Source organism: Syngnathus scovelli, chromosome 6 (genome assembly GCF_024217435.2).
Source record: "Syngnathus scovelli strain Florida chromosome 6, RoL_Ssco_1.2, whole genome shotgun sequence".
In the NCBI taxonomy this organism is placed as follows: Eukaryota; Metazoa; Chordata; class Actinopteri; order Syngnathiformes; family Syngnathidae; genus Syngnathus; species Syngnathus scovelli.
In genome coordinates, this window is record NC_090852.1 from 8,821,807 (window position 1) to 8,846,344 (window position 24,538).

General features: G+C 39.7%; 2 protein-coding genes and 1 long non-coding RNA gene across 3 annotated transcripts in view; 2 read left to right on the forward strand and 1 right to left on the reverse strand.

Annotated features, from left to right (window-relative positions):
• The window catches only part of grm3 (glutamate receptor, metabotropic 3), a 29,313-nt gene extending 24,719 nt beyond the window's left edge, over positions 1–4,594 (forward strand). The window contains exons 12-13 of the mRNA XM_049721981.2: positions 757–937; positions 1,658–4,594. Coding sequence (XP_049577938.1) covers positions 757–937; positions 1,658–1,734 — 258 coding nt within the window. The 3' untranslated portion in view covers positions 1,735–4,594. The remainder of the gene's footprint in view (positions 1–756; positions 938–1,657) is intronic.
• A 2,935-nt stretch (positions 4,595–7,529) lies between these two features.
• Positions 7,530–21,182, reverse strand: elapor2a (endosome-lysosome associated apoptosis and autophagy regulator family member 2a). The gene is made up of 22 exons (XM_049721980.2): positions 20,896–21,182; positions 18,639–18,759; positions 14,983–15,172; positions 14,651–14,798; positions 14,088–14,177; positions 13,890–13,995; positions 13,648–13,800; positions 13,340–13,428; positions 13,084–13,264; positions 12,867–12,995; positions 12,511–12,601; positions 12,329–12,431; positions 12,104–12,241; positions 11,439–11,702; positions 11,099–11,272; positions 10,438–10,624; positions 10,262–10,358; positions 9,892–9,993; positions 9,689–9,815; positions 8,795–8,973; positions 8,315–8,486; positions 7,530–8,022 (listed from the first exon to the last, which is right to left on the reverse strand). The coding sequence occupies exons 1-22, from the start codon at positions 21,028–21,030 to the stop codon at positions 7,954–7,956; spliced, it is 3,045 nt and encodes a 1,014-aa protein (XP_049577937.1). The 5' UTR covers positions 21,031–21,182; the 3' UTR covers positions 7,530–7,953.
• A 134-nt stretch (positions 21,183–21,316) lies between these two features.
• Positions 21,317–24,269, forward strand: LOC125970061 (uncharacterized). Its single transcript, XR_011086941.1, has 2 exons — positions 21,317–22,777; positions 22,940–24,269. It is a non-coding gene; the product is annotated as an uncharacterized lncRNA (long non-coding RNA).
• Positions 24,270–24,538: the final 269 nt, after the last annotated feature.

Below are 24,538 nucleotides of genomic sequence, written 5' to 3' on the forward strand. Positions count from 1 at the left end.
ACGCAAACATACCATTGATATTTCTCCTGTTCTAAAAATTTAGACCAATGGAATATTTCTGAGTGGTGACTAATCTTATTTCAAAAAATAATATGGAGAGGCTAAGTCTCTGTACTGTAATGCTTTCATGTGGACGAGTAGAGCCACAGTCAGCAGGGATGTAACGATTCGTCAAAAATTGATTTAAAATTGATTTGAATTGCTTAGAATATGCACGTTTGTAAAAAAAAAAAAAAAAAAAGAATTGATTCGCAACGCCATGTCAAATATTCAAATACAAACGTCTTTTGGTTGCAAAATGAGTCATTTAAGATTTGAATTGATATTGGGAACTGAAAATTGAATCGATGTTTGAGTGAATTATATCCCAAACAGTCGCTGATACACTTTCAGTCGCTTATTGAATGATAGGAAGAGTGAAACACTGTTTTTTTAGCGTAATGATCATTCATGAGCATTTTCAGAAAACGAAAAGAAAAAAAAATCCAAAAACAAGAGTCCAATTGCTTCAATTCAACCTTTGTGAATTACCAAAGTATGACATGCATTCCTTAGAATTATCACAAAACTATAAGGAAACATTATTTTTAGCAAACTAAAAAAGTTAAAGTTAAGCAAACTGTAAAAGTTAACAGTTAAAGTTAGTCAGCCACCCAAAACAGACACAAAAAAATCAGTCAACTCATTACTGGAGAACGTCATGAGTTGTGTCAATTTGCTAAAGATTTATTGACTTTATGATGGGTGTGCTTCCAGGTCCAGACGACCACCATGTGCATCTCGGTGAGCCTCAGTGGTTTTGTGGTGCTCGGCTGCATGTTTGCCCCCAAGGTTCACATCATCATGTTCCAGCCCCAGAAGAACGTTACCAGTCACAGGCTCAACCTCAACCGCTTCAGTGTTAGCGGGGCGGCCGCCGCATCCTACGCCTCTCACGGCAAGTGTCAAATTCGAAGCTCGGGAGCCACAGCTGGCCCACTGCCTCCTTTTTTTGTCGCCAAATAAAGTGTTTCCAGTTCATGTTTCTTGCTAGATAGGTTGTTCCTTTTATTTTTATCAAAATATTAAAGTCATTAAAGTCAAATGCAGTAAATCACTATAAAGGTGTATTGTTCATATTTTAGACATTTTTCCAGCTAAACAAATTCGTTACTCCCAATCAAACCATTCATATTAATTTGGCCACGGTCCCTTAAAAGGCTTTTTATACATAAATAGCAAATGAGCTCTAAACTGGACTCTGCATCACACATTCACAGAACTGTACTTTATGACACTACGGAGCTCTATCTTGCACTATCTCGCACTACCAACTTTACTGAACTTGTATAAACCCTTTAAATAGAAGTTTAATACATGGTTTAGCATTCCTCTGCACACTCTTAAATACTGTTTTGCTTACTTGCCCTATTGCATAATTATCACTGCTGCACTTTATGCTTATTTTTAATATATATATATATATATATATATAGTATATGAATATATTTTTTTATAGGATATGTTACTTCTATTCAACTGCAATATCACTACTTTGTTGTAAGCCGTATGCAAGGAAATTTTGTTTTCTATGCACCATGTGCAGACAAAATGACAATGAAGTTTGTCTAAGTCTAAAATGTGGCTTTTATCAAATTTTTCTTTTTTGTTTTTGCAGTTTCCGTCAGTGCCCATTACGTCCCAACTGTGTGCAACGGCAGAGAGATTGTCGATTCTACTACTTCATCTCTGTGACCATGTAACCCACCTGACCCTGACCCGACTGTTAGCCCCGCCCACTCAGGCCCTATGAGCCAATGAGGTTTTATTGGCCCCTACTTATTGTTGCAGCCTCCGTAACTCTCCGGTCCGAGCATTGTAGAAAGTGTGTATCTGTAATTAAATTATTTTCTAAAAGGCCTGTAAATACATTGAAGGGACATTGTTTTAAGTAGACTATCAAAAAAGACAAAACAAAACAAAAACATTTTTAGGAGGTTCTTTTGGAGCCTTTAGTTTTTTTAATAGCTTTGTTATTATGATGTAAATAGGTACATGATGCAGGTAAGGAAGCGGACCCTTGCAATACCCCACTGACTTTTTATTATTGTTATGATGATTATTCTCATGGTCTTTTTGTAGGTTCTCGTTGTAATAATAATAATAATAATAATACTCCAATGTTTGCATTTCTATTGTGTACCTTTTTGTGTTGTATGGCCCACGGTTGAAACAGCACAATGTGTGGGACACTATTTGGGCAGGACTGAATGTGAGTGCAATGTACAAAAAAGAAGGTGAAAAAAACTACATAATGTATGTTTTCATGTTGCTTTTGATACTTTTGTTTTTATATAAAACAAATAGTCTAATCATAGGAATCCCTTTATTCAAATGGCCATAGTTACATCGTGTGTTCACCCAAGCAATAGCAGAAATACAAAAGATGATGAATGCCGTGATTGACTTTGCCGGAACAGAAATTAGACTCACTGGAGATTACAACATATTAATAATAATGAAATCATAATATTAAGAGGGGACAAAGCTGCAATGTTGCTGGAACAGAGTTAAAATTACAAAAATGTTATATTGCAAGAATAGAGAACAAAATGTTACAACATCAGAAAGTATTACTCTAATTTTTTTTTATATAAATCTTACCAAAAGAAGGATGTGAAAATTTGTAACAAAAGAGAAACACTAATGGAAAGTACAAAGATTATATAAAGATAATATAAAAAAAAAACATTCTTACCAGATTTTTTAATCATTATGAGGTGAAAAAATGTACTGTTACGGGAAAACAGTCCAAATATTGTGTAACTTATTACAAGACACACTTTATAATACCAACCACTACCAACCAGGAATGCACTTAAATGTCAAGCAAAATAAGGAGATTGTGCCACTGAGAACCACATTGGGCTAACTCCATTTTCTGTTACCTTGCCAGGGAAGTGATTGAAAGTTTTATGGCTGCTTAAATCCTGGGCGGTTTATATATCGGCCATTTATCAGGCAACAATTACTTCTTGTGGGTGATGGACAGAAATTGCGATGTTGGCATTTTGCAGGATTCAGTGTTTGCGAAAATGGAGTAAGCCCACTGTCGTTCTGAGTTCTCTACTGAAATAAAAGTTGTGCTTGGATGAACACATGTTGTGTTGGAGGAAAGAGACGAGTGATAGCTGCTTCTTCTGATCTGTCTTCTTTTGTGTCTGTGATGTTTTCAATATGGCAATGTGCCTTATTATGTAAGTGTGATAGAGCTCGGGTGGAGATTGTAAAAGGTCACTTTTTAAACATTTTAAAAACAAACAAAAGAGTGATCTACACTATGCCAGTTTAGCATTTCCCCCTCTTCTTTCCTTGTCCATCTTGCAATTAAAAGCACATCAAGCGTTCACGTGCATTGAGATTATTGCCCGTAACGTGTTATCCGGATGCTAAATGGTGCAGCTGCATGGCAGAGGAGCGATCCCACACAAAACAACACTAACATATTAGGAACAACACACAACACCATACTTAAACATATCTTACTTATTTAAATCAAAAAACAACACAACAAAACCACCAACACCACACAATACAAATTGACACAAAACACAACAAAATGCAAACAATACAAAGAACAAAACAGAAACAAAGCACACAACACAGATACAAGACCAAAACAATCGAAACACGAATATGACACATTAGAAAAAAAAAAAACTACAACAAATCCGCACAAGCATAACCTAAAAATATAAAGCAATATAAAAAAACAGAACATAACACAAAAAGTTATCAACAGAACACAGCACAACTACAAAAAAGTCCCCACCCAAAAAAAAAAAAAAAAAACACACACAAGCACAAAACATGTCTTCCACGATGGAGGTTTGCTTCCCAATGTGTCTTTTACAAAGTATTGTGATCTTTTCTGTACAACTATTTATGGCTGTATTTGAATTTGGTCATTACGCACTAATGGCACTAAGTCATACGTTTGAAGAATTTTTTAAAAGAGTTTGTGTGTGAATGTGTGCGCAACATTCTGTACTGCCAGATTATGAAAAGTACTCACACAACTCTTGGCACGAACTCAAAGCAACACACACATGCACAAATACACACACACACACACACACACACACACACACACACACACACAAAGGCTTTGTTCACACAAGACTCAGCCATTCCTCCAAAAATGCACCCCGCATTGATGGTGAGGTTGCTATGGACAACCGCATCCAGCACGTCAACTTGCAGATGACTGAATTGAATTGGGGGGTGGTGGCAGCAGTGGTGGGGGGGAAGTCTCGCCTGGTGATTGGCTGATGAGTTTTTGGCTCAGTAAGTTGGCATCTTAACTGCACACTTAACCCCAGTTATGCGCTCACTAAGTGGACCAAATGGTCTCACACTCTTCATGTGAGCCCCCACCCACCACCACCACCAACCCACCCATGTCCAACAGCTTACCTCTCGTTCCTCCATGTGAGAGAGAAGTTTGGATGACTACGGGGGTGGTTGTATGTGATGTGTGGGATGTTATATGTGCTTTGTTGCAGCTGCAGCTGTTGTGAAATGCACTATATGAATAAAATTGTATTGTATGGTATATGGAAAAGAGAGGTTTTTGTTTTTTAAACGCGTCTGTAATTTATTAGATTCCATTCCAACGATTGGGAAAAAAAGTGAGAATGAACGTAACAAGTAAAAAAATTAAAAAATAAAGGTAAAAGACAAAAAGTCATGTTATTGCAATAAAGTCCAAATATCACAAGCTTTTTTAAATTATGAAACATTTACAGGAATCAAAATATACCATCCATATTTAACTAAAATAGTCAGATTGTTATAGGAATCAAGTAAAAATATATTTGGGGAAAACTTGCAAAATTTTCAAGAATTTTTTGTCAATGTATTTTGCACACTGATCGCCACCAGTGACGTTATTAGGAACACCTAAAAATGGGAGTGTACCTAATGGGGTGTGCGACTCACGTCACAGATCAAACAGCCAATCAGAAAGTGGGGGTGAGGGCAGGTGTGACACTTTTCACTTAAACCAGGGGTGTCGACCTCCAGTCCTCGAGGGGCCGCGTACCAATATGTTTTCCAAGTTACCCTCGTTAAGCGCACCTGCGTGAAAAGTTTTTGGTCTTTTCACGTTCTGCAGGAGCTAAAACTTTTCACGCAGGTGCACTTAACGAGGGAATCACATGGACACTCCATTAGGTACACCGCCATTTTCAAGTGTACCTAACAACAGGACACTTTATTAGGGAAATATCATGGTCAAAGTTCACAGGTGTCAAGCTCTAGTCCTCAGGGCCGCGTTCCAATATGTTTTCCAAGTTACCCTCGTTAAACACACCTGCGTGAAAAGATTTTGGTCATTTTCACGTTCTGCAGGAGCTAAAACCTTTCACGCAGGTGCACTTAACGAGGGAATCCTGGAAAACATGTTGGAATGCGGCCCCGAGGACTAGAGCTTGACACCTGTGACCTTTGACCATGATATTTCCTTAATAAAGTGGCCGGTTATCCAGTACACTTGAAAATGGCAATGTACCTAATGGAGTGTCCAAGTGACGTCACTGATCAACCAACCAATCAGAAAGTCGGGGTGAGGGTGGATGTGGCACTTTTTACTTGGGGGTGGAGCCACCTTATGCATTTCCACATAAATACTTGAATTTGTTTGCAAATGTGTACACAAACAAAACGAGGTTTACGTACATCCTCAAACCTGGGATCGAACCAGATTTTTACCGAGTAAGAGCCCATGTCACTAACCACTCGGCTGTTTCGACCTGTCTATCCCTGGCAGTCTGCACTCTTTTGTACTAATGATGTGCAGTCAAGTGAATCTTTAGAATTGGTTCACTCAAAAGATTTGTTAAAAAGAATTGTTCACCGAATCGTTCACTACACTTTCTTATTTATTTATTTATTCTTTTTTTTTTTTTTTTTTTTTAAACCTCATGTAGTGTACCTATTGAAGTGTCCATGAGGTGTACCTAATCACAGGCCACTTCATTAGGGAAAAAGCTTAAGTGAAAGTGAAAAGTGCCACACCCGCCCTCACCCCTACCTCCTGATTGGCTATTTGATCTGTGACGTCACTCGCTTCTCTCAACAAAGAAAAAAATAAGGCAGTAACTTTTTAGAAGTTTAGCTGTCAAACCTGTCAACATAGGCAGCCGTGTGATTACGCGATCCTCAGAGGAGGCAAGGCAAGAAGTTGGCTCCTCCGAGCGAATCATCTTCGGTTTCAAAATAACTATAAAAATTCAGCGATTTTGGTTCAAAATGATACAAAACTACTGAAATTGAAAGGAAAATGACTTTATAATAAAGACAGTTGAATTTGTTTTTCCCCTTTTCATGATGGCAGGGGAGGCGTGGCCTCCTCTGACCTCCTCTGACCTCTGATCACCACCCATCAAAACATGTATTGTGGTAGCCCCTCACGCGTGAAGACGCGCATGCACACGCACGCGCGTGTACACATATAGTTGAATCTATTTTGTTTTTATCAACACGTTTATGATGGACATTCAACATACGTGGATTTTCCCTATTCGCAGGCCAGACGGGCCCTATCTCCCACAAATGACAGGGGTCCGTCCCACTTTTCACCTAATCGATTCCTGTGTTGCAGGGTTGAGCAAAGAGGCTGATTTTCTGTGTCCAGAGCGACCTCTGTTGGAAAATGAGGTAATTGCATAAATGTTTGTCTGAGAACAGGCCAAATATGGATTTGAAAATCAATAAGGATATCATTATATTGTATAAATTATTATAACTTTCATAGTGGTATTTAGTGAATGACACAAACCTCATCAGGATTCGTCATTTATGTGCATTTTTTTTGTAAATTGTGTAATTGATAAGACTAAACAAATCCAAGTGTGTTTCGTATCATATAGTATACATCTGTATAATTTATTTTGTTTCTATTTTTAATAAATTCAAAAAGTTGTATTCTGACAAAACCTAATCTGAGCATGCTTGAAGAAATGCAGAGCTCTTCATTTTGTACCTAACTTTAATTTTGAGTGATATTTTTAAATGGTTAAAAAAATATTCAAGCACAGTCCAATATTTGAATATGTAAATCACTAGCTAAAAATATTTACATGCAGTATGTTTTTAACAATACATTTTAATTTCTAGCTATTAAAATATATTTAAAAAACACATTTTGTTTCTCTTATAAATTTCTATCAATTTGATCATGTTTAATTCCACAAACTATTGTGTAGAAACGTTTGGAAAAAGTATCTATTATCTAGTGTTTGTCCCCCCCCGCCCGAATTATTTAAATGCAGTATAATTCATAAATTCTACACAGTTTGGTAAAAAAAATAATAGTTTTCATTTTAAAAATGTTTAACTGAATTGCATAAAACATTTACCACACCACATTTTCTTTATTTGTCAAACTACACCTTAAAAATTAAATGCTTTATCACAAAAATTAACTTATTTTTAATTATTGAATGGTCCAATCCTCCCCCCAAAAAATAAAGAGCAACCAACCGGGGTCCACTTTTACATAAATAAGTCATAATTTATTTGAAGTACGGGACCTCGGCGTCCACCTCGCTGTACAACAATTGGAGCGAAACAAAAATAATACACAGATGACAAGTGGCCACAGATGCTTTTGTGAGGAAAGTAGGAGGGGGAGGGGTAAACACAGAAAATCCCAACCTTGTAGCTAAGATAACCAAAACAAAGAAAATCATAGCTCCGTATAGCTCCCCAGTTTACCCTGAGCTCTTACCCACTTGTATCCACTTGAAGGCCACTGTGTGCGTATGTATGTGGTTATGTGTGTGTATGTATGCATGTGTGTGAGAGAATGTGCGTGCCCAAAAAAGCTTATAGAGGTGGGTGATTGTTTTAAAGGGGTCTTCACCAGTGGACAATCTCCTGAGGGTCTCTCCCTTTTCGTTTCTCTTTGCTTTAACTCCACACCAAGCCTTTAGAATGAGATGAGTTTAGCTGCATGTTTTCATAGTTTTCCCCATTTTTCTGAAAAATAAAAAAATAAATAAATAATCAGTTTACTATAAAATAGTACGGTGTTCTCCTGCTATATTATGGATTTTGAAGTCCATCAGGTGGACTTTCTTGGAGTTTGCGGTCCAGAGAGCCTTGTCAGAGTACAGAACATTTTGCAAAAAGTAGAAACATTCAACAGTTGGACATGAAAAGTTTAGAGAACGTCAATCATGTTCGCCTGCAAAGCTTATATTGCATTTAGATTCTAAAATTTCACCCAAAAACCTGAATAACACTATCTTCTTACAAGAATGTAACTCACCTTGGACGCTATGGCTTTGAGTTTTCCAAGCAGCGAGGGTTTGGAGTAGACCACCTCATCGTCCATGTCGCCCTCATTCTCACCCTCCATCACGGCGCAGCTGTCAGCGCCTGGCATGTCGCACTCCTTGCTGTTAGCGGACATGACCAAGCGCGAGTACTTGTACTCCAACCTGCAGCACAGATGACACATATATGAATCAATAGGCAAACAGGTACAGTGCATCAACCAGTATGTGCAGTACGTTTATGTGAAGTACAATTTTTTCATCATCATTAATACAAATGTTTTCATTTTAGTTAATTCATTAGTTTTCTTTAAATATATCAACATTGCACAATAAGAGCTTTACGTAGGTACTAAATGAGGGTTGCAGATTGACATTTACAGTGAGTATTTCAAGTACTTAAACACGCAAACTGTAAATAGTACACGTACATAAGCTAGATAAAACAGACAGACAACCAGATACTAGCGTACCGCTTGTTCTTTTTCCAGAAGTAGCAGGTGAGCGAGACGAGCAGCACGGTGAGGAAGGCGCCCAATCCGGCGCAGAGCTGCACCCAGAGGTCCATCCCTTCGCACGGCAGCGTCTCCTTGTCGGGCAAGCTCACGCCTCCCATGCAAACCTTAGGCTCCGTCCACACGTAGAGCAGATCCTGCAAACAAACGCATCAAGTTCATCAAGTTTGTCCCTTGATCTACAAACATAATGAAAACAAAAGGCCTCTTTAATTGATTTGCTTGTGTACAAAAAACCCCAAACCTCAAACCCAAATCAACTACTCGGGAATGTTATAAATGTCTTCCAGTCCCATAAAATAAATCAAAGTGTTAATGTAATAGGTTTTTAATAAGAAAAACAGCATTGTCAAATCTCATTTGGTATGAAAAGATAACGTGCATTAAATTACACGACCATGTGAAACATTTGTGAGCGGCCCATTTCCCAAGTTTTGTTTTTAAGCGAGTCTTTCTGAATTTTCTCAGTTTGTGATTTCGCAATTGGTCTAATTTACATCTCCTACCTGAAAATCATGTCAAAGCAAAAGACTAAGCACAGTGGCTTGGTGATGCCTCCACGAGTGGAAATACAATTCACGGTTTTACTGTCTGGCCAGTCGTAGCTGCTTGCCTCATCAAAACCCTGAGCTGCGGCTCTGGATGCCTCTATAACAAAGGCCGTACTCTGCATCAACACCGCAGGAGAGAGGAGCAGTGAGCTTTAAAATTAGTTTGTAAAGTGCACTATAATTTTCTACACCTAGTGTTTTCTGACCAACATGTCACAATGAGGACAGGCGCTATAAAAATGGATGTATGTAGTGTAAAAATAATGGAAAGAAAATCTCAAACTTGAGAGACTCCACAAACCATTTGTCCCGCCTTGCAGGCTCCCTCTATGCGGTGGTAGTCGTTCTGGCTGCACGTGGGACATGCCCCGGAGCTCTCCCACAGGAAATGAAAGGTGCAGCCGTCGCACGTTCCCGCGGGACATGTACTGCAAAAGATGTGAGGCGTGAGCGAGCGTAATAATAGGAACCTGGTTCATTGAACCATAATGGTGATGCGCTTACCTGGGCACGGAGAGTTCTCCTTTGGTGCTTTTTAAGGGATTGCAGCGCACTGACACCACTGTGCTGCGACCCGACTCGCAAGACGAGGTGGGCTCCAAAGACCTTGGCAACAAATACGGCAAGCACTTTTGAATGAACGTTCCAGCCAGTGCATTAGGTGCACCACAAAAAACAAAAGCGATCCTTTCACCATGATATAGCACATATTTCCAAAAGCTATCAAGAAAACAGGAAATTTCTGTAATGATTATTTGAAGCTTTTTCTCTACTTTCAATATATTTGATGATTGGCTAACAAAAAACCCAAATTTATTAGCTAGTGAAATTTGAATAATGCATACATGTTAAAATGATTTTTTTAAAGACTTACCGGAAATAAAAGTTGACTTCTGGCACTTTCCCGGAGGAGTGGGGGAACAGCTCTGGTCGTGCCTTAATACCAGCATGTGTACTCTCGATCGTTGCGCCTGTTCAAAGTGACATCAAGTTTTAGCATGTTCATCACGGACAGCCACGGTTGCGTACATCGTGTACTCAGCTGCTCACCGAGGAAAGTGTCAGCCAGGTTAATGGACTGCGAGGTGAGTGCTGTGTTGAAGCCTCGTCCGCTGGCTGGTATTATTGTTGATTGGCAGATGAAGGTCTTAACAGCGTTGCTACCGTCGCTGTGCTCGCTCTGAGAATCGCTGACAGATAGGTCGGTCACGTTGTCTTTGCACAAGGCCAGATGATCCTTGAGAGGGGATATTAAGTAGGCAAGTTCAAGTGCACTTTTTCCAGACCGATACCAGTACAAACAATACTAAGCACCAATACCACTAGTATGCTTGATAAATAAAATTTCCCTCCTTGAAATTACACACATAATGACAATATTCTACTCATTTCTAATTTCTATTTCCTGATCATAAAACGGTCACAAAAGGGCAGCTTATCCTGGTAATGATACCATGAAACAAGGCTGAAAGATACAGTACTAGCACATCACTAATATTAGTCCATTCACTGGTGTGAACATTTTATATTTTTGAAAACTGAAATCCTAGAAAAATTGTTTACTGCCACCAATGTTGCACAGTCAAAATTACTTTTAGGGCCACATAAAGAGCTCTCTAAAAAAATATAATAAGCCATAAAGATTTTTTTGTCCTTGTTTTTTTTTTTTTTTTAATAAGAAGGACATGTATCCGCTGTTGTGTGCTCTCACCTGTCCGCCACACAAGCTGATATTGAACAGGTGGAAGTACTTGGTTCCCTTGGAGGTGAAGCTTGGCCCGTTCATTAGCGTTCCCACCGAGCCCAGCGGGCTGAAGTCAAAGGTCATGGTGACATTGCTGTCCGTGTGTGTGAAGTGACAGTCGCTGTAGCATAAGTGATGGTCCTGGAGCACAATGTGAAGCATAAAGTACATATGTAAATGACAAACATGGATGAGTTTTGGTCACCGATATGTGATTGCGTGAAGGGAAAGATTTGTGCAAAAACATACATTTCTCGATGTGTGAATTAAATGTTTGCGTGAAGCGACAACAATCTTCCGAACCAACCTTGCTGCTCTGGCTGCCCGGTCCGCAAGGTTTGCAGGCGTCTGGTCCCGGCGTGGCCTGGGGGAGCAGGTAGGTGTCGGGAGGGCACTCGTTGCAGTGGCTGCTCTGCGGATCGATGTAGTGACCGGGTGGGCACGGAACACACGCCGAGCTGGACGGCTGCTCACTGAGGGCGCAAGCGCGACACTCGGACGACACCCCGTCCACCGCGTTGCTGACCACGATGGAGTAGATGCGTGCCACGTCGTTCACATAATGACGGACCTACGCAAGGAACAACGCACACACGTGTACATGAGGGACTCAGGGTGCTAAAAAGCAAAATGACAGCAATTTCACAAGTAACTAAAATTACATCAGAATAAGGTTCCAAATAGATGAAAAATAAATACAGTAAATACAAAAATGAAATGAATGAAAATAGTATGGTCAACACTTTCAAATGAATTGCAAAAGGCAATATAACATTTACTTGATATGGTATTGTAGCCACATGAGAACGTTTTTAAATACTATAATGACCAAGCATTTTAAATTGTCTCAGCTGGTTCACTGCCCAAACAGGTTGCCCCTGAAATCCCAAGTAAACAATGGAGGCAGATTTTTGAGCCAGATACACAACAGTCGAGTTTAAGTGGACTTTTAAAAGTCATGTCACAACTTACACCCGTGGGCTGGTTGGTCCTCTGGAAGGCCCATGTGTAGGAGACCGAGGCATTTTTGGTCATGATGTGTGTATAAGACTGTCTTGTTTTGCTGCTCTCCCAAGACTCAACCACAGTGGTGCTCTTGTGGTTCACATCCTTCAAAAAGATATGTATACACAATAAACTAGTCAACACTGTATGAAAGCAAATGTTGGCACTATACTGACAGGAGTTCCCCCTCACCATCATAAAGTAGAATTCACAGTCAGCGGTGCACACAGTCTCAAACTCAAACGTAATCCGGCCAAACTCTGTGCCAGAGTGACTGGATAAGGACGTCGGAAGCCTGGGGGAAGTCGGACAAAGAAAAAGAGTCATGACGAGCGGAGATGCGACACAAGGAGTGACAAGAGAGACATGCTCACTTGAAGCCGGGAATATGAATGCTGAGGATGAGGTAGTCATTATCCGAACTTCCCGCACTGCTCCGGATGTGATCGCGGGCCACCTCCCAGCCTAGACGATGGGAAGGTACAATGAGATTTTTTGACAAAATTTATGATGAGAATCCATTTATACAATACCGTAAACCGTTCTTTTCATATTTCTATTGTACATCGTCAGAACGTCAAAAAAAGCCATGCATGTTATAATAACCCTTCCTCTTATGTTGAAGGAAAACGAGTTTTTGTTATAAAATATATTCTAAAAATGAAGTAAAATTCCACTCTCCCTAGCATTTCCACTCTGCTAGCATTTTTGCATTTTCTATTGTTTTCACCGTTCATGCCGTCACACTTGGAGTTCCCCACATTGAAGCAAGATGTCTTCATGTTAGCGGGAAGAACGTTCCACCACTTGTACTCAAAGCCCAGGGTGGGCTCGGTCCCCGCCGGACACTGCTGACATGCTGGCGAGGGACACAAAAAAGAACAGATGAACAAAAAGTGAAGGAGGCCCAATGACAAGACAAAAGCAACAATGAGAAGGCTTGGTACGTTTCATTCCGTCCGAGTAGGACCCAGCAGGACAGGGCAAGCAGACCGACGTGTCGTTGTTATAAAAACCAGGGTTGCAAGGAGGGCAAGCTTCTCGCTCGCCACCAGGGGGCAGCCGCTCAGCTCCAGTCACGTTCTCCAGGCAGACCTTTGGCTGGATCCACTTATATAGCACCTGTGTCTGCAGTTACAAAGGAAATTTAATGCGCAAGCATTTCCAGAAGGTGATTGGTTAAGAGTCACCAGGTTTCCTTACCTTTCCATCTTTGTCGCATGCAGTGTGAATGTTGAAGAAGTCTTTCTTGGAACATGGAGGTCTGTTCTTACATTGTCCAGATCCCTCATCTGCAAAATAATACAACATCAAAGCAAAATCAGCTATATGTCTCAGGTCTGCCCGTCCCAGATTGAGCAAAACAGAACTGCACTGCGATTTAGTGCGTTTTGACCGACTCAATCCCAAATGAGCCAGATTGGTAGGTCAGCTTCTACATCTGTTTGCACACCAAAATTTATACCATAGTAAATCAGACCCTGTGTGCCCATGAGAGTGTATGTGTCCACCTGCATATTGAGTGGCCCTGTCGCAGGGGGAGCAGGAGCTCGCCCCGTGGCCCGAGAAAGTGTCCCGAGGGCAGGGTTCACACGTGGAGGAGCCTGGCACTCGGTTGAAAGTGCCCGGCTTACAGGGGAAACACTCGGATGTGTAGGCCACACCTGGAGAGAGGAGGAAAATGTCCCAAGGGAACAGATGAATACCTGCTGGAGTAACGATTCCAAGAGAAAAAAATAGAGATAAAACAAACCTTCTATTTGGACGTTTTTCAGGAGGACGGGTTTCGCTGCTTTGGTGGTCACCGTGATGGCACCAGTCCTCCAGTACATGATGTTGGTGCCAGACTTGAGGTTCACCTGGTGAACATGGTGACCAAAAAAAAGTCACAATTAGGGCAAAATTTAAAAAATTCTATATCGGTGCAAGTTTAACGTGCTTTTGAATTTACCGTGTGGGTGGCCCATTCTCCTTGGCTGGTGATCTTAAGCCATTTAGTGTCTGTGTCCTGATCCATCTCTTGACACTGATCATTCTGGATCTGCAATCCATTCAACACAATTACACTCAATTAACTTTCACCTCAACTGATGACCACATGATCCACTGCAAAGTTTATTTAAAGTTTATTAAAGTTTATTTGATAATAGGTTATTATAAATAAAATATAAATACTAACCATACGTACACATTTGACATTTTTAGAATTATTGTTTCAACTTGTTACTTTATCATAAATACTGCAAGATTATTAACATGTAGACATAAACAGTACATAGATTTAAAACGATGTTTTTTGATCATTTGTTGATACATCCAGTAGTAGTATTGTAGAAAATACTTTTTTTTTTTTAATCGATCAAGTTATTTAATATTCATAATATAAAAAGAACAATTCAGTGTTGTTTAATTTGCAAATACAATAGCTGCTTAAACTGATGAAAACGAGCTGGCCAATCGGTCTTTCATAAAAATCCAAAAGCACCCAACCAAGTGTGTGTCTTTTCTACGTACAAAGAACTCAAAGAGCAAGTTGTTGTCCGGGTACTGATACTCAAACGTGACGGATCCCTGCTTCTTCAAGTGGACCGAGTACACCAGCGAGACTGTGCACTCGTCCCGGTTGGACGCCAGATAGCTTCCCTGAGGCACCCAAGAAGAGCTGGAGAAGATGAAGAAATAGCAAAAGGGTCACATAAACAAATTCTCATTGGATTATAAATGGCACAGATCAAATCACATGCATTAATAAAACATACAGGAAATGCATTTATACATGTGTGCAATTTCCGATACAGTTCATGAGTCATACAAGCGGAGGCAAATATAATGTGTGTTTGCGACACCTATTGCACATGAGGTCTCTGTCTTGGTGGGCGCCGTTTTCCAGGGGGGTAACTAGGCTACTGAATCCCGCCGGCATGGATTCCCACTCGTCAAAGCGGATGCCACTGCCCAGAGAGTAGCTTCCTGCCGCGCAGCGGGTGCACTCTTGGGTTGACATCTCCAGAAACTCGCCAGCTTTGCACGAAAAGGCTACAAACACACAACATTGTTGGACAACAATTAGAATTTTTCACCACGGCATCATACGTAGTGCTGGGTGGCAAAAGGGCAAGAATGCTCATCGAGGTTGATGCAATCTCTAACAATATATATATATATATATATATATATATATATATATATATATATATATATATATATATATATATATATATATATATATATATATATATATATTCTATGGTTTTTTTTCACAAATTTTTACTTGATCATTAAGACATCACTTACAAGTATAGTTGACCACTTCCCATGTTATTTTTAGTATAGTTGATCACTTCACATGCTTTTATATCTTTATCTTGAACATATTCAAAACATAAAAAATAGAGAAAACATCAAATAAAGCAATTAACACTTTAAAGCACCATATCCAAGTCCACTGTCTGCTGTATGCACACTTGCTCCATTTTTGCTCCTCTTATATTTATTATTATTATTCATTATTATTTGTTTATTTATCATTTATTCAACATTCTTATTTATTCATTGTTTGTGCCTTCTTGTTTTTTTTTTTGTGTTGCTTGTATGCATATGTGTACTATCTCACCGAGGGATAGTGGAAACGTAATTTCAATCTCTTTGTGTGTCTTAGTATATAAAAAAATAATCGACGATAAAGCAGACTTTGACTTTGATAAAACAACCCAAAAAAATTATATTTTCAGACGAAACTGGATGAGGGCGCTCTAAATTTCACCGTTGGCCGTGACTCATCAACTGGGTGGGCTTAAAAAAAATGGCACCAAAAAGAAACTCATATTTTGCAGGTTACAAACTTCAAGTTGTAAAATATGCAGCTGAAAACAGTTATCGAGCAGCAGAAAGAAAGTTTGGAGAACCGTGATGTACCAATGGATTACTATTTCAAGTGACGTCAGTAGCGCGGCGCGGCGGTTGTTTACATACAAACGTGCCCACATAAGGACTACCGGCATCATTAGCGGTGATCATTTCTAAGTGACACGGAGGACAAAGAGTTTGAAGGAATTAAGGATTCGGAGTGACATAGAAGGTTTGAAAAACTATTATGGCTTTTACGCACGCCCGGTCCTACTCTACTGAGTCGGGGGCCGGCGCTCGGCCGAGTGGCTGTCCGCGAACGGTGCGCGGGGCTCGGACATGGCCATTACGCACGCCCGGTCTGTCTGGAAGTCCACGCCGCCACACGCTTGGAAGTTTGTTTTGTTTAATAAAGAGCCGTTTACCAAACCCACGTCTATCCTTGTACTTTGTTAACGCTACAATATAGTTATATAGTAGATCTGTGGAATAAAGACGAGGCTGACGTCAGGGCGCACGCGCGGCGATGTTGACAAAGGACGAGGAATTTGATCGATGGATTTAATGGAATTAAAGTGCACGGATGGTTTGATAATATTATTGGCTTGTATTATAGTTATTTGAAATATAGTTTATCTATCATTATATGAGCCTGTGGAATATTTTGAAGTGCAAGCGCCCTCAGCCGTGCGCACCCATTGTTGACAAAGAACGATCGATGGATTTAATGAATTGGAGTGACACCGATGGTTTTATAAACATGTTATTCATGTAATAGTTGTCCTTAATCACTCTATAATTTACGTCAGGCCCGTTCTCAGCTCTTTGTTTGTGTTTGTCACGTTAGCATACCTATCGTTTAGCCTGTTGTTGCTATTTAATGAATTGGAGTGACACCGATGGTTTTATAAACATGTTATTCATGTAATAGTTGTCCTTAATCACTCTATATGTTACGTCAGGCCCGTTCTCAGCTCTTTGTTTGAGTTTGTCACGTTAGCATACCTATCGTTTAGCCTGTTGTTGCTATTTAATGAATTGGAGTGACACCGATGGTTTTATAAACATGTTATTCATGCATAGTTGTCCTTAATCACTCTATAATTTACGTCAGGCCCGTTCTCAGCTCTTTGTTTGAGTTTGTCACGTTAGCATACCTATCGTTTAGCCTGTTGTTGCTATTTAATGAATTGGAGTGACACCGATGGTTTTATAAACATGTTATTCATGTAATAGTTGTCCTTAATCACTCTATAATTTACGTCAGGCCCGTTCTCAGCTCTTTGTTTGTGTTTGTCACGTTAGCATACCTATCGTTTAGCCTGTTGTTGCTATTTAATGAATTGGAGTGACACCGATGGTTTTATAAACATGTTATTCATGTAATAGTTGTCCTTAATCACTCTATATGTTACGTCAGGCCCGTTCTCAGCTCTTTGTTTGAGTTTGTCACGTTAGCATACCTATCGTTTAGCCTGTTGTTGCTATTTAATGAATTGGAGTGACACCGATGGTTTTATAAACATGTTATTCATGTAATAGTTGTCCTTAATCACTCTATATGTTACGTCAGGCCCGTTCTCAGCTCTTTGTTTGTGTTTCTCACGTTAGCATACCTATCGTTTAGCCTATTGTTGCTATCGTTTAGCCTGTTGTTGCTCGTTCAGGACTGTTTTTGGTGTGGGATTTTGTCGAATAAATTGCCCCCAAAATGCGACTTATACTCCGGAGCGACTTATATATGTTTTTTTTCACTTTTTGGGGCATTTTATGGCTGGTGCGACTTATACTCCGGAGCGACTTATAGTCCGGAAAATACGGTGTATATATATATATGTTGATGCAATTTCTAACAACATATATATATATATATATATATATATATATATATATATATATATATATATATATATATATACATATACATATACATATACATATATATATATATATATATATATATATATATATATATATATATATATATATATATATAAATATAAAAGAGACTGTGAAGGTGAAACAAGCAATGGTTGAAGTGAAGCAGTGTCGATGCAGCACAGGCCAAACCTGTTAGCAGGCATGTCTAACAACTTGTCTCACCACATAAGTGAGCTGTTTAACAACCTTTATTTCCTGCTTACTGTGCCGCTTATTTGACCTACAAGACTTCATCATTTCCAACATCGCTCTAATCACTGTGTTAATTATCTAAAGAAGTAATGGCGTTATTATGGGCCTCAAGTATTCTGAAAAAGAGACAGATTAGGATAGCTAGCTAGCTACCGAGATAGATGGATGAACTGATAAGATAAACCTTGAATAAAACTGATAATTTTCTGATTTTAATGGACAACTATTCTGTACTATTACAACTGACTAAAAACTAGACACAGTTCTTCTCCTATATTTCAGACTTTAATTGCAAATGAATCGACAATTAGTAGACATGTTAATAATAAATTGACGCATTCCTTTTTAAAACCTCCTGTCTATAAGCAGTGCAGCTCCTCTTTAGTTTTGCGTTCATTGGCCTTTGGATTGGAAGACACTCCAAAGAGATTCGTTCAGGATGAGTTTTGAAAAATTCCAGGCTAACGATAAGGAGGTGTCAACACATATGATGGAAGCACAACAAAACATGCCAGCGACTTACTGCAATCAGTGCCGCGCACTGGATCAGGCAGGCCAACGCAGGCCCCGGGGTTGTGCGGGATGGCCGCCCGCCACCGAGAGCCCGAACTGTGGCACTCTGTGTACTCAAAATAGTAGTCCTCCTGCCAAAAAAATGAAAGCACCACAAATTGAAACAAAAACAGAGCCTAAATACTTAAAACCAGCATAAAATATCAATATTAGCGGTGTGAAGTCCCTATCAAAATATTTGGTCTTACACCTTTTCAAGGAATACAGGTAGGTGGACTTAAATTAAATTAAACGATGCATCGTAGGACCATTTAACCATTTAAGTTTCATCAACACAAATTTGTCATCTTGTTCTGAATGTACCGGCTTTCTATCACGTCGATGATTGGAAAATATTGTTCCAAAAGCACACGCACTTCAACTGAAATGATACAATAATGTGTTTGTTACCGGTAGTTTTTTAAAAGTGTGTTATATTTGTCATGCACTAAGGACAACTTTCCTTCCCTCCTCCCCCCTTTATCAGAGTGGAACTGTTTGGTTTAATGAACAATAAAAGATGAAGCAACTGCGTTAACAAGCTCAAAGCGTTTCCACTTTGCTTCCACTGAGGCGAGCTCATGTGACAAGTAATTACCACTCCCTTTTTTTTTTTTTTTTGTCTAGAAGCACAACATTCCACCTTCACGTCTATGTCAACAACCGCTTTAGATGTTTTTGCAGTGTCATTGTTTTTAATCTGTATGAGAAAATTTTTGGTCACATTGAAAATAGGGGAAAATACCTTGTCATATATTGTTTAGGTAAAAAGTTGTATTTTCAAAATTAAGGTTGGATTTCTTTTAGAATGGAGTTGAATTTGTGTTTTCAAATAGAGTATTTTTTTTTTTACTGTATTTGCATCATACTAATTTGACCTATTTGACCTAACAAAAATAACCCTTTACCTAAAAAAAAACATGAATAATCGAAGCATGTTTCCACTAACATGGACCATTTACGCTTATGACGAGGCAGCAAACAATAGACCTAATTTACGGAAAGGTTTCCTCCATCTTTTGTAATTTGGTTTAATTAGCGACGTTTCGCAATGAGGAAAACATCCCCTGCCAAGTATGCTTGGAAGAACATTGCAACCAAAGACAATTAAATTACCGAATCGTTCCAGAGACAAGGCCAAATGTGCATTATTTAAAACACGGAAGAAAGCTCAAAAACTACCCTAACGATTAGGTTTTGATTGGTCTTTTGCTTTTCATTGAAGTCAGGGGTAATATCTAATTCATTTTAAGGTCATAATTGCCAAGCTGTAGTAGGCAGTGATTGCTTTTAGGAATGTAGCCCCTCTATCTCAGGGACCAGTATGACACAAGTGTGCTTTTCTGAGGAGGTGTCGAACTGATCCAGAGCAGTTGGACGGGAAAAAAACAGTCCATGCAGGAAACTGATAAGCACACAGTGGCCCAAGTTCAACACACTGGAGCGAGGAAGCACTCATGAGTCATGTTCTGACAGGGGTGTCCAAAATTGGACCGAGGGGCCATTTGCAGCCCTTGCCGTTTGTTTATTATCAGTCTGCGGCATATACCAAAACAATCCACATGGCCCTTGTTTGCCTGTTTAGTTTCTACACTCACTGGTTTTATATCAAGCTTTTCTAGATTTTCAAAAATGCAATAGCAGAAAAATATTTTTGCACTACTTTCTTTACATTCCTCAGCACAGATCTTTCTTATTTTAGTTCTGAACATGGAGATGTGATTCTGTTGCTGCAAAAAATCCTGCGAAATTGTTGACTTCCTGCTTCATCACCTACTGTAGCTGTTTTTAAAATAAATATTTCTATCATCAACAATATAGCATTTCTTTTCGGATTAGTTTAATCGTGCCTAATATTGTTACTACAATTTATTATTATTATTATTATTACTATTATTATTATTTTGCCTCAACAGATATTGTTTGGGTTTGTTTGGGTTTTGGGGGGGTGATGGGATTTCTATGACTAACTTGAGATATAAGTAAGAATTCATGTGGTAAGTCAAAACACCACAGTGTCAAAGTGACCCTTGAGAGAAAGTCTTTAAACCTCTGATCGATTTGAAGACTTCTCAAGAAACCGGAAATATGCCCCCTTTTTCCATCAGGAAACAATGAACGCCACACGCAGCCCAATCAGTGCCCAACCGGCAATGCAAGGTGGGAATAGGTGAGGAATAAGCAAGAATGGAACGTAAATCGGCGTGAATTCGGTGCGGATCGCTCACCTCCGTGCAGGGCCGCTCGGCCCCGTCAATCATCGTCAGCGTGCAACAGAGGAAGAGGAGGACGACGGCGGGGAGATGTTGGATGTTGTAGATGGTGAGAGCCCAGCTGGCTACGAACCGAGCCGGCGAGCGCATTGTTGAGCATCCAAGGAGCGAGAGCGATGAATAACTGAGGTAAATGCAATTGTTATTTCGTTGTTAAACAGCAATCAAACGCATTTTTCTGTCGTCGCCAATTTGTCAGGCTTGCCACCTGCGATTATCCTCGGACAGCGCTCTCCCGCGGAGCTCCGCGTCTGTCAAGGTAAAGAATAAAAAATAGAACATCCGAGTATGGATTTCCAAAATAAAACAAGTATAGCTTTCATACGTAGTTTTAGACCAATTGCACCCATTCTGTTTGTTTTATTGTATTATTTAAATGTATGTTAGGCATTTTAAAGTGCTAGAGTGCCTGAAAACCTCCTATTTTTCTTGTAATAAAACCATTGCATATTATTTTGAAGGCAAATTACCTACGTACTTTAGCGTATTACCGGTTTTTCTGCAATATCTCACTTCAATGTGTCGTTAACCACGGTGGAGTGACGCTTCAGTGACGTTTACCAAGGAAAAAAAACAATTATCCTACCGCGAACAATGACAAATAAAAAAGGACAATATGCTCTCTAAAAAACAACACTATTTTCGTTATAATTTAAACAAAAGTCAACCCTGAATAAATATCGTGACAGACGATTAGTGTCCTCATTTAGGGGGCGGCGGGAATTATATTATCATTGCAATATTTATGTTGACCACCAGATGTCAGACAACTCCTCAATTATCTGATGCTGATGAGGGTCAAATTGCGTTATTATCAGCATGAGGAGGAGGGGAGTTTTTTGTAAAAGAATTAGTTAGAACTACGAGGAGTAATATTAGTAATAAAAGTAGCATAAGTAGAAGGAGTAATAGGTGAGGAATTGTATAATATCAAAACTTGATTTCGGGAACACACAGATTTTAGTCCTTAGCGCAACAAAAAGAACAAATAAAATCTGATTTCATTTCCACAAAGCACGCTTGTACGGTTAACTGATGATTGCTTTGACATGCTTTATAGTATATTATAATATGCATAATGTCAATCTTATCTTTCTGTTTTGTATTTCAACTGAGTGTCATGCAGCATCACCCAGCACAGTTGTCTCGTCACATCAATATGAGTGCGTCCCCTTCATACAATACAGGACCTCGTGTGTGTCTGTCATTGAAAGGCTACACTCAGTACTTGGGCGAGTGGAGCTCTATTGCTCTTCTCCTTTCTCTTTCTGCCTATCACTTACCTTGTCCTCCTGTAACCAGAGCGCCGTCATCCACCTCCGTATTCAACCATCTGTAACCTTATGATAACCTCTACGCTTTTCTTTGCGCCACTCTGCGGTCAGATGAATCATTTATTAGCGCTGTCCAAGTGCAGGATAAGCTTGTTATGAAATCGGACAGTAATCGGAGTGCTCCCCTCCATGTGTGGAACCACGTGGCCTTGCTGGTCTTTCTCAACAGACCAGGAACTACCTGATGGAGTAATAGGAAACTTGTAAAGGAAAGCACACACACCAAGATCAGAAGAGGACACAACAAGCTGTAGGACGAGGGATTATTGCTTGCGTGGTTGGGAATTTTCTTAACAAACTGAGAGGATGATAACTTAGTGATGGACGAGGTGGTATCTGGGTACTCCTACAAATGGCAAATCTGCTAAGGGACAAGTGGACAACTGCCTGGGAGAAAAATTTCATCGGCACTCGAGGACCGTTCTGGATTAACAGACCAATATTTAGTGATTATCCTGTTACGGGTTGTGGGCAGCTAGATCCTGGTCAAGCCCTGAAGTCAGGCAAGTGAACCACTTTACGAATTATTTTGCATCTAACCACCAATCTGACATTGGGCGAAAGGCCGAGACAGACTCGCTGGACTGGTTGCCAATGTGTCTGCATTCAAGTCAGGCAAGTGAAACAATGCACCATTTACATTTGACATTTTATTTCATTTACAGATGAGCTACTGGCCATATTAGAAACAACCTAGGTCCACTGGATCCAGCATCTGTCTCCCATCATGCACGGACTTCCTTGCCCGTCCCTAAGCCATTGTTTCGGCTACCCCTCCGACTCCAACAGCGAGCCAGCTCTTGCTCCAGAATCTGCAGCATGTCGAACACACGAGCTGGACCCGGTGACGTCTCAGCCAGATGCCGATTCACCTCAGCAGAAATCTCAAGGGACCATTGGCTCTTTCTCCACACGAGAAACTAACGGAACTAACTCAACGTGTAACCCTCAGGACAAAGATGACCTTTCCCCCAGCTCAGAAGGCAATGATGATGAATTTTGTACTCATATCCCCAGACCCTCCATTATTGTGAGACACCCCAAGGTAAAAAGTAAACTGCCCTCTTTATGATTCCTTCTGTGGTGACGTCGCAGTTTATGTCATCTATTACGCATGATTTTTCTTTTAAACATCGAAAATACTAACATGCATGAATAATACAAGATATCGGAGTACACAGTCTACACATGCAAAGGGAAACAAAAAACGGGGAAGAATGTTATATTCACAATGTAAACCGCAGTATTTATAGTCCTTTAGTTCGAAGGCCTTGGGGTTCATAGAAAAACTGCAATAGCATTTTAAATTCAACAAACATATGTGTGCCTTGTACGTCCACAAGGGGGCGTCATAGACCAAATGATGTCATGCACCAGCTGAGTTTCTTGTCCATCTCAACAGAGGGGGTAAAAGTACTCTGTATTCAAGAAGACTTGTGTAAAAGAAAAAAAACTGGTTAAAGTACAAAAAAGTATAGACTCTGAAATGTGCTAAAGTACATACCTTATTTTGAGTAAGGAGTAGAAAGTACAAATACAGTATCTGTTTTCAAATGCAGGGCGTAAAATTATACCCACACATCCACTCACACTTCGGGGTCACTGTGTTCAGATGACATTTCCTAATCAATGCACGTGTGCCTACATGCAGGGAGGGATGTTAGATGTACCATAAGCTATGTCCACAGGGGACGATCAATAATGCTGAGCAACAGAGAGAAATTGCAAATGATGAGAGTGGAGGAAGAGGTGTACGTTTTTGAGTGGGAATCCTGGAAATTATGCTGAATGGGAGGATAGCTCACAGTAGTGAACGAAAAGAAAATGTGATTTGTGCTAAGTCGCTAAATTTTATTGAACAAAATTAGTGTCAAACACGGAGCTAAAATTGGAAGATTTTTGGCTTAATCATCAGTGGATGTTCAGGCAATATGGCGGACAGTAGACATGGGAGCGTTTGCAAGCTAACTCTGAATAAATGCTATGGTCTACCAATTGTAAGCAGTGACTTCATTATGAACAATCCTTTCCTCTCTTGATTGGCTGGAAGAGACAATTTCCTGAATTCCTGAACAAACACCAGAATAATAATGCTTTGTCATCTAGCGACACGGCTAAATAAGCTCCACCATAGGGTGGAAACTGCAAACATAACAGAAAAGGTGACGTATGGTTGGCGTTTGCCATTCACTTCAATAATCTCATATTATATTCCATATCTTGAACAATTGCAGCATTGATCTCAAAGGTTCAAAATTCCGTGT

Excerpts from the sequence above, each read along its gene's own strand:
- elapor2a (XM_049721980.2), bottom strand. The coding sequence starts at position 21,030 with ATGCGCTCGCCGGCTCGGTTCGTAGCCAGCTGGGCTCTCACCATCTAC. Across the intron at positions 12,242-12,328 it reads GTGAATTCTACTTTATGATG|GATGTGAACCACAAGAGCAC; the intron begins GTGAGGGGGAAC and ends ATCTTTTTGAAG. Across the intron at positions 9,816-9,891 it reads GGAGAACTCTCCGTGCCCAG|TACATGTCCCGCGGGAACGT; the intron begins GTAAGCGCATCA and ends CATCTTTTGCAG.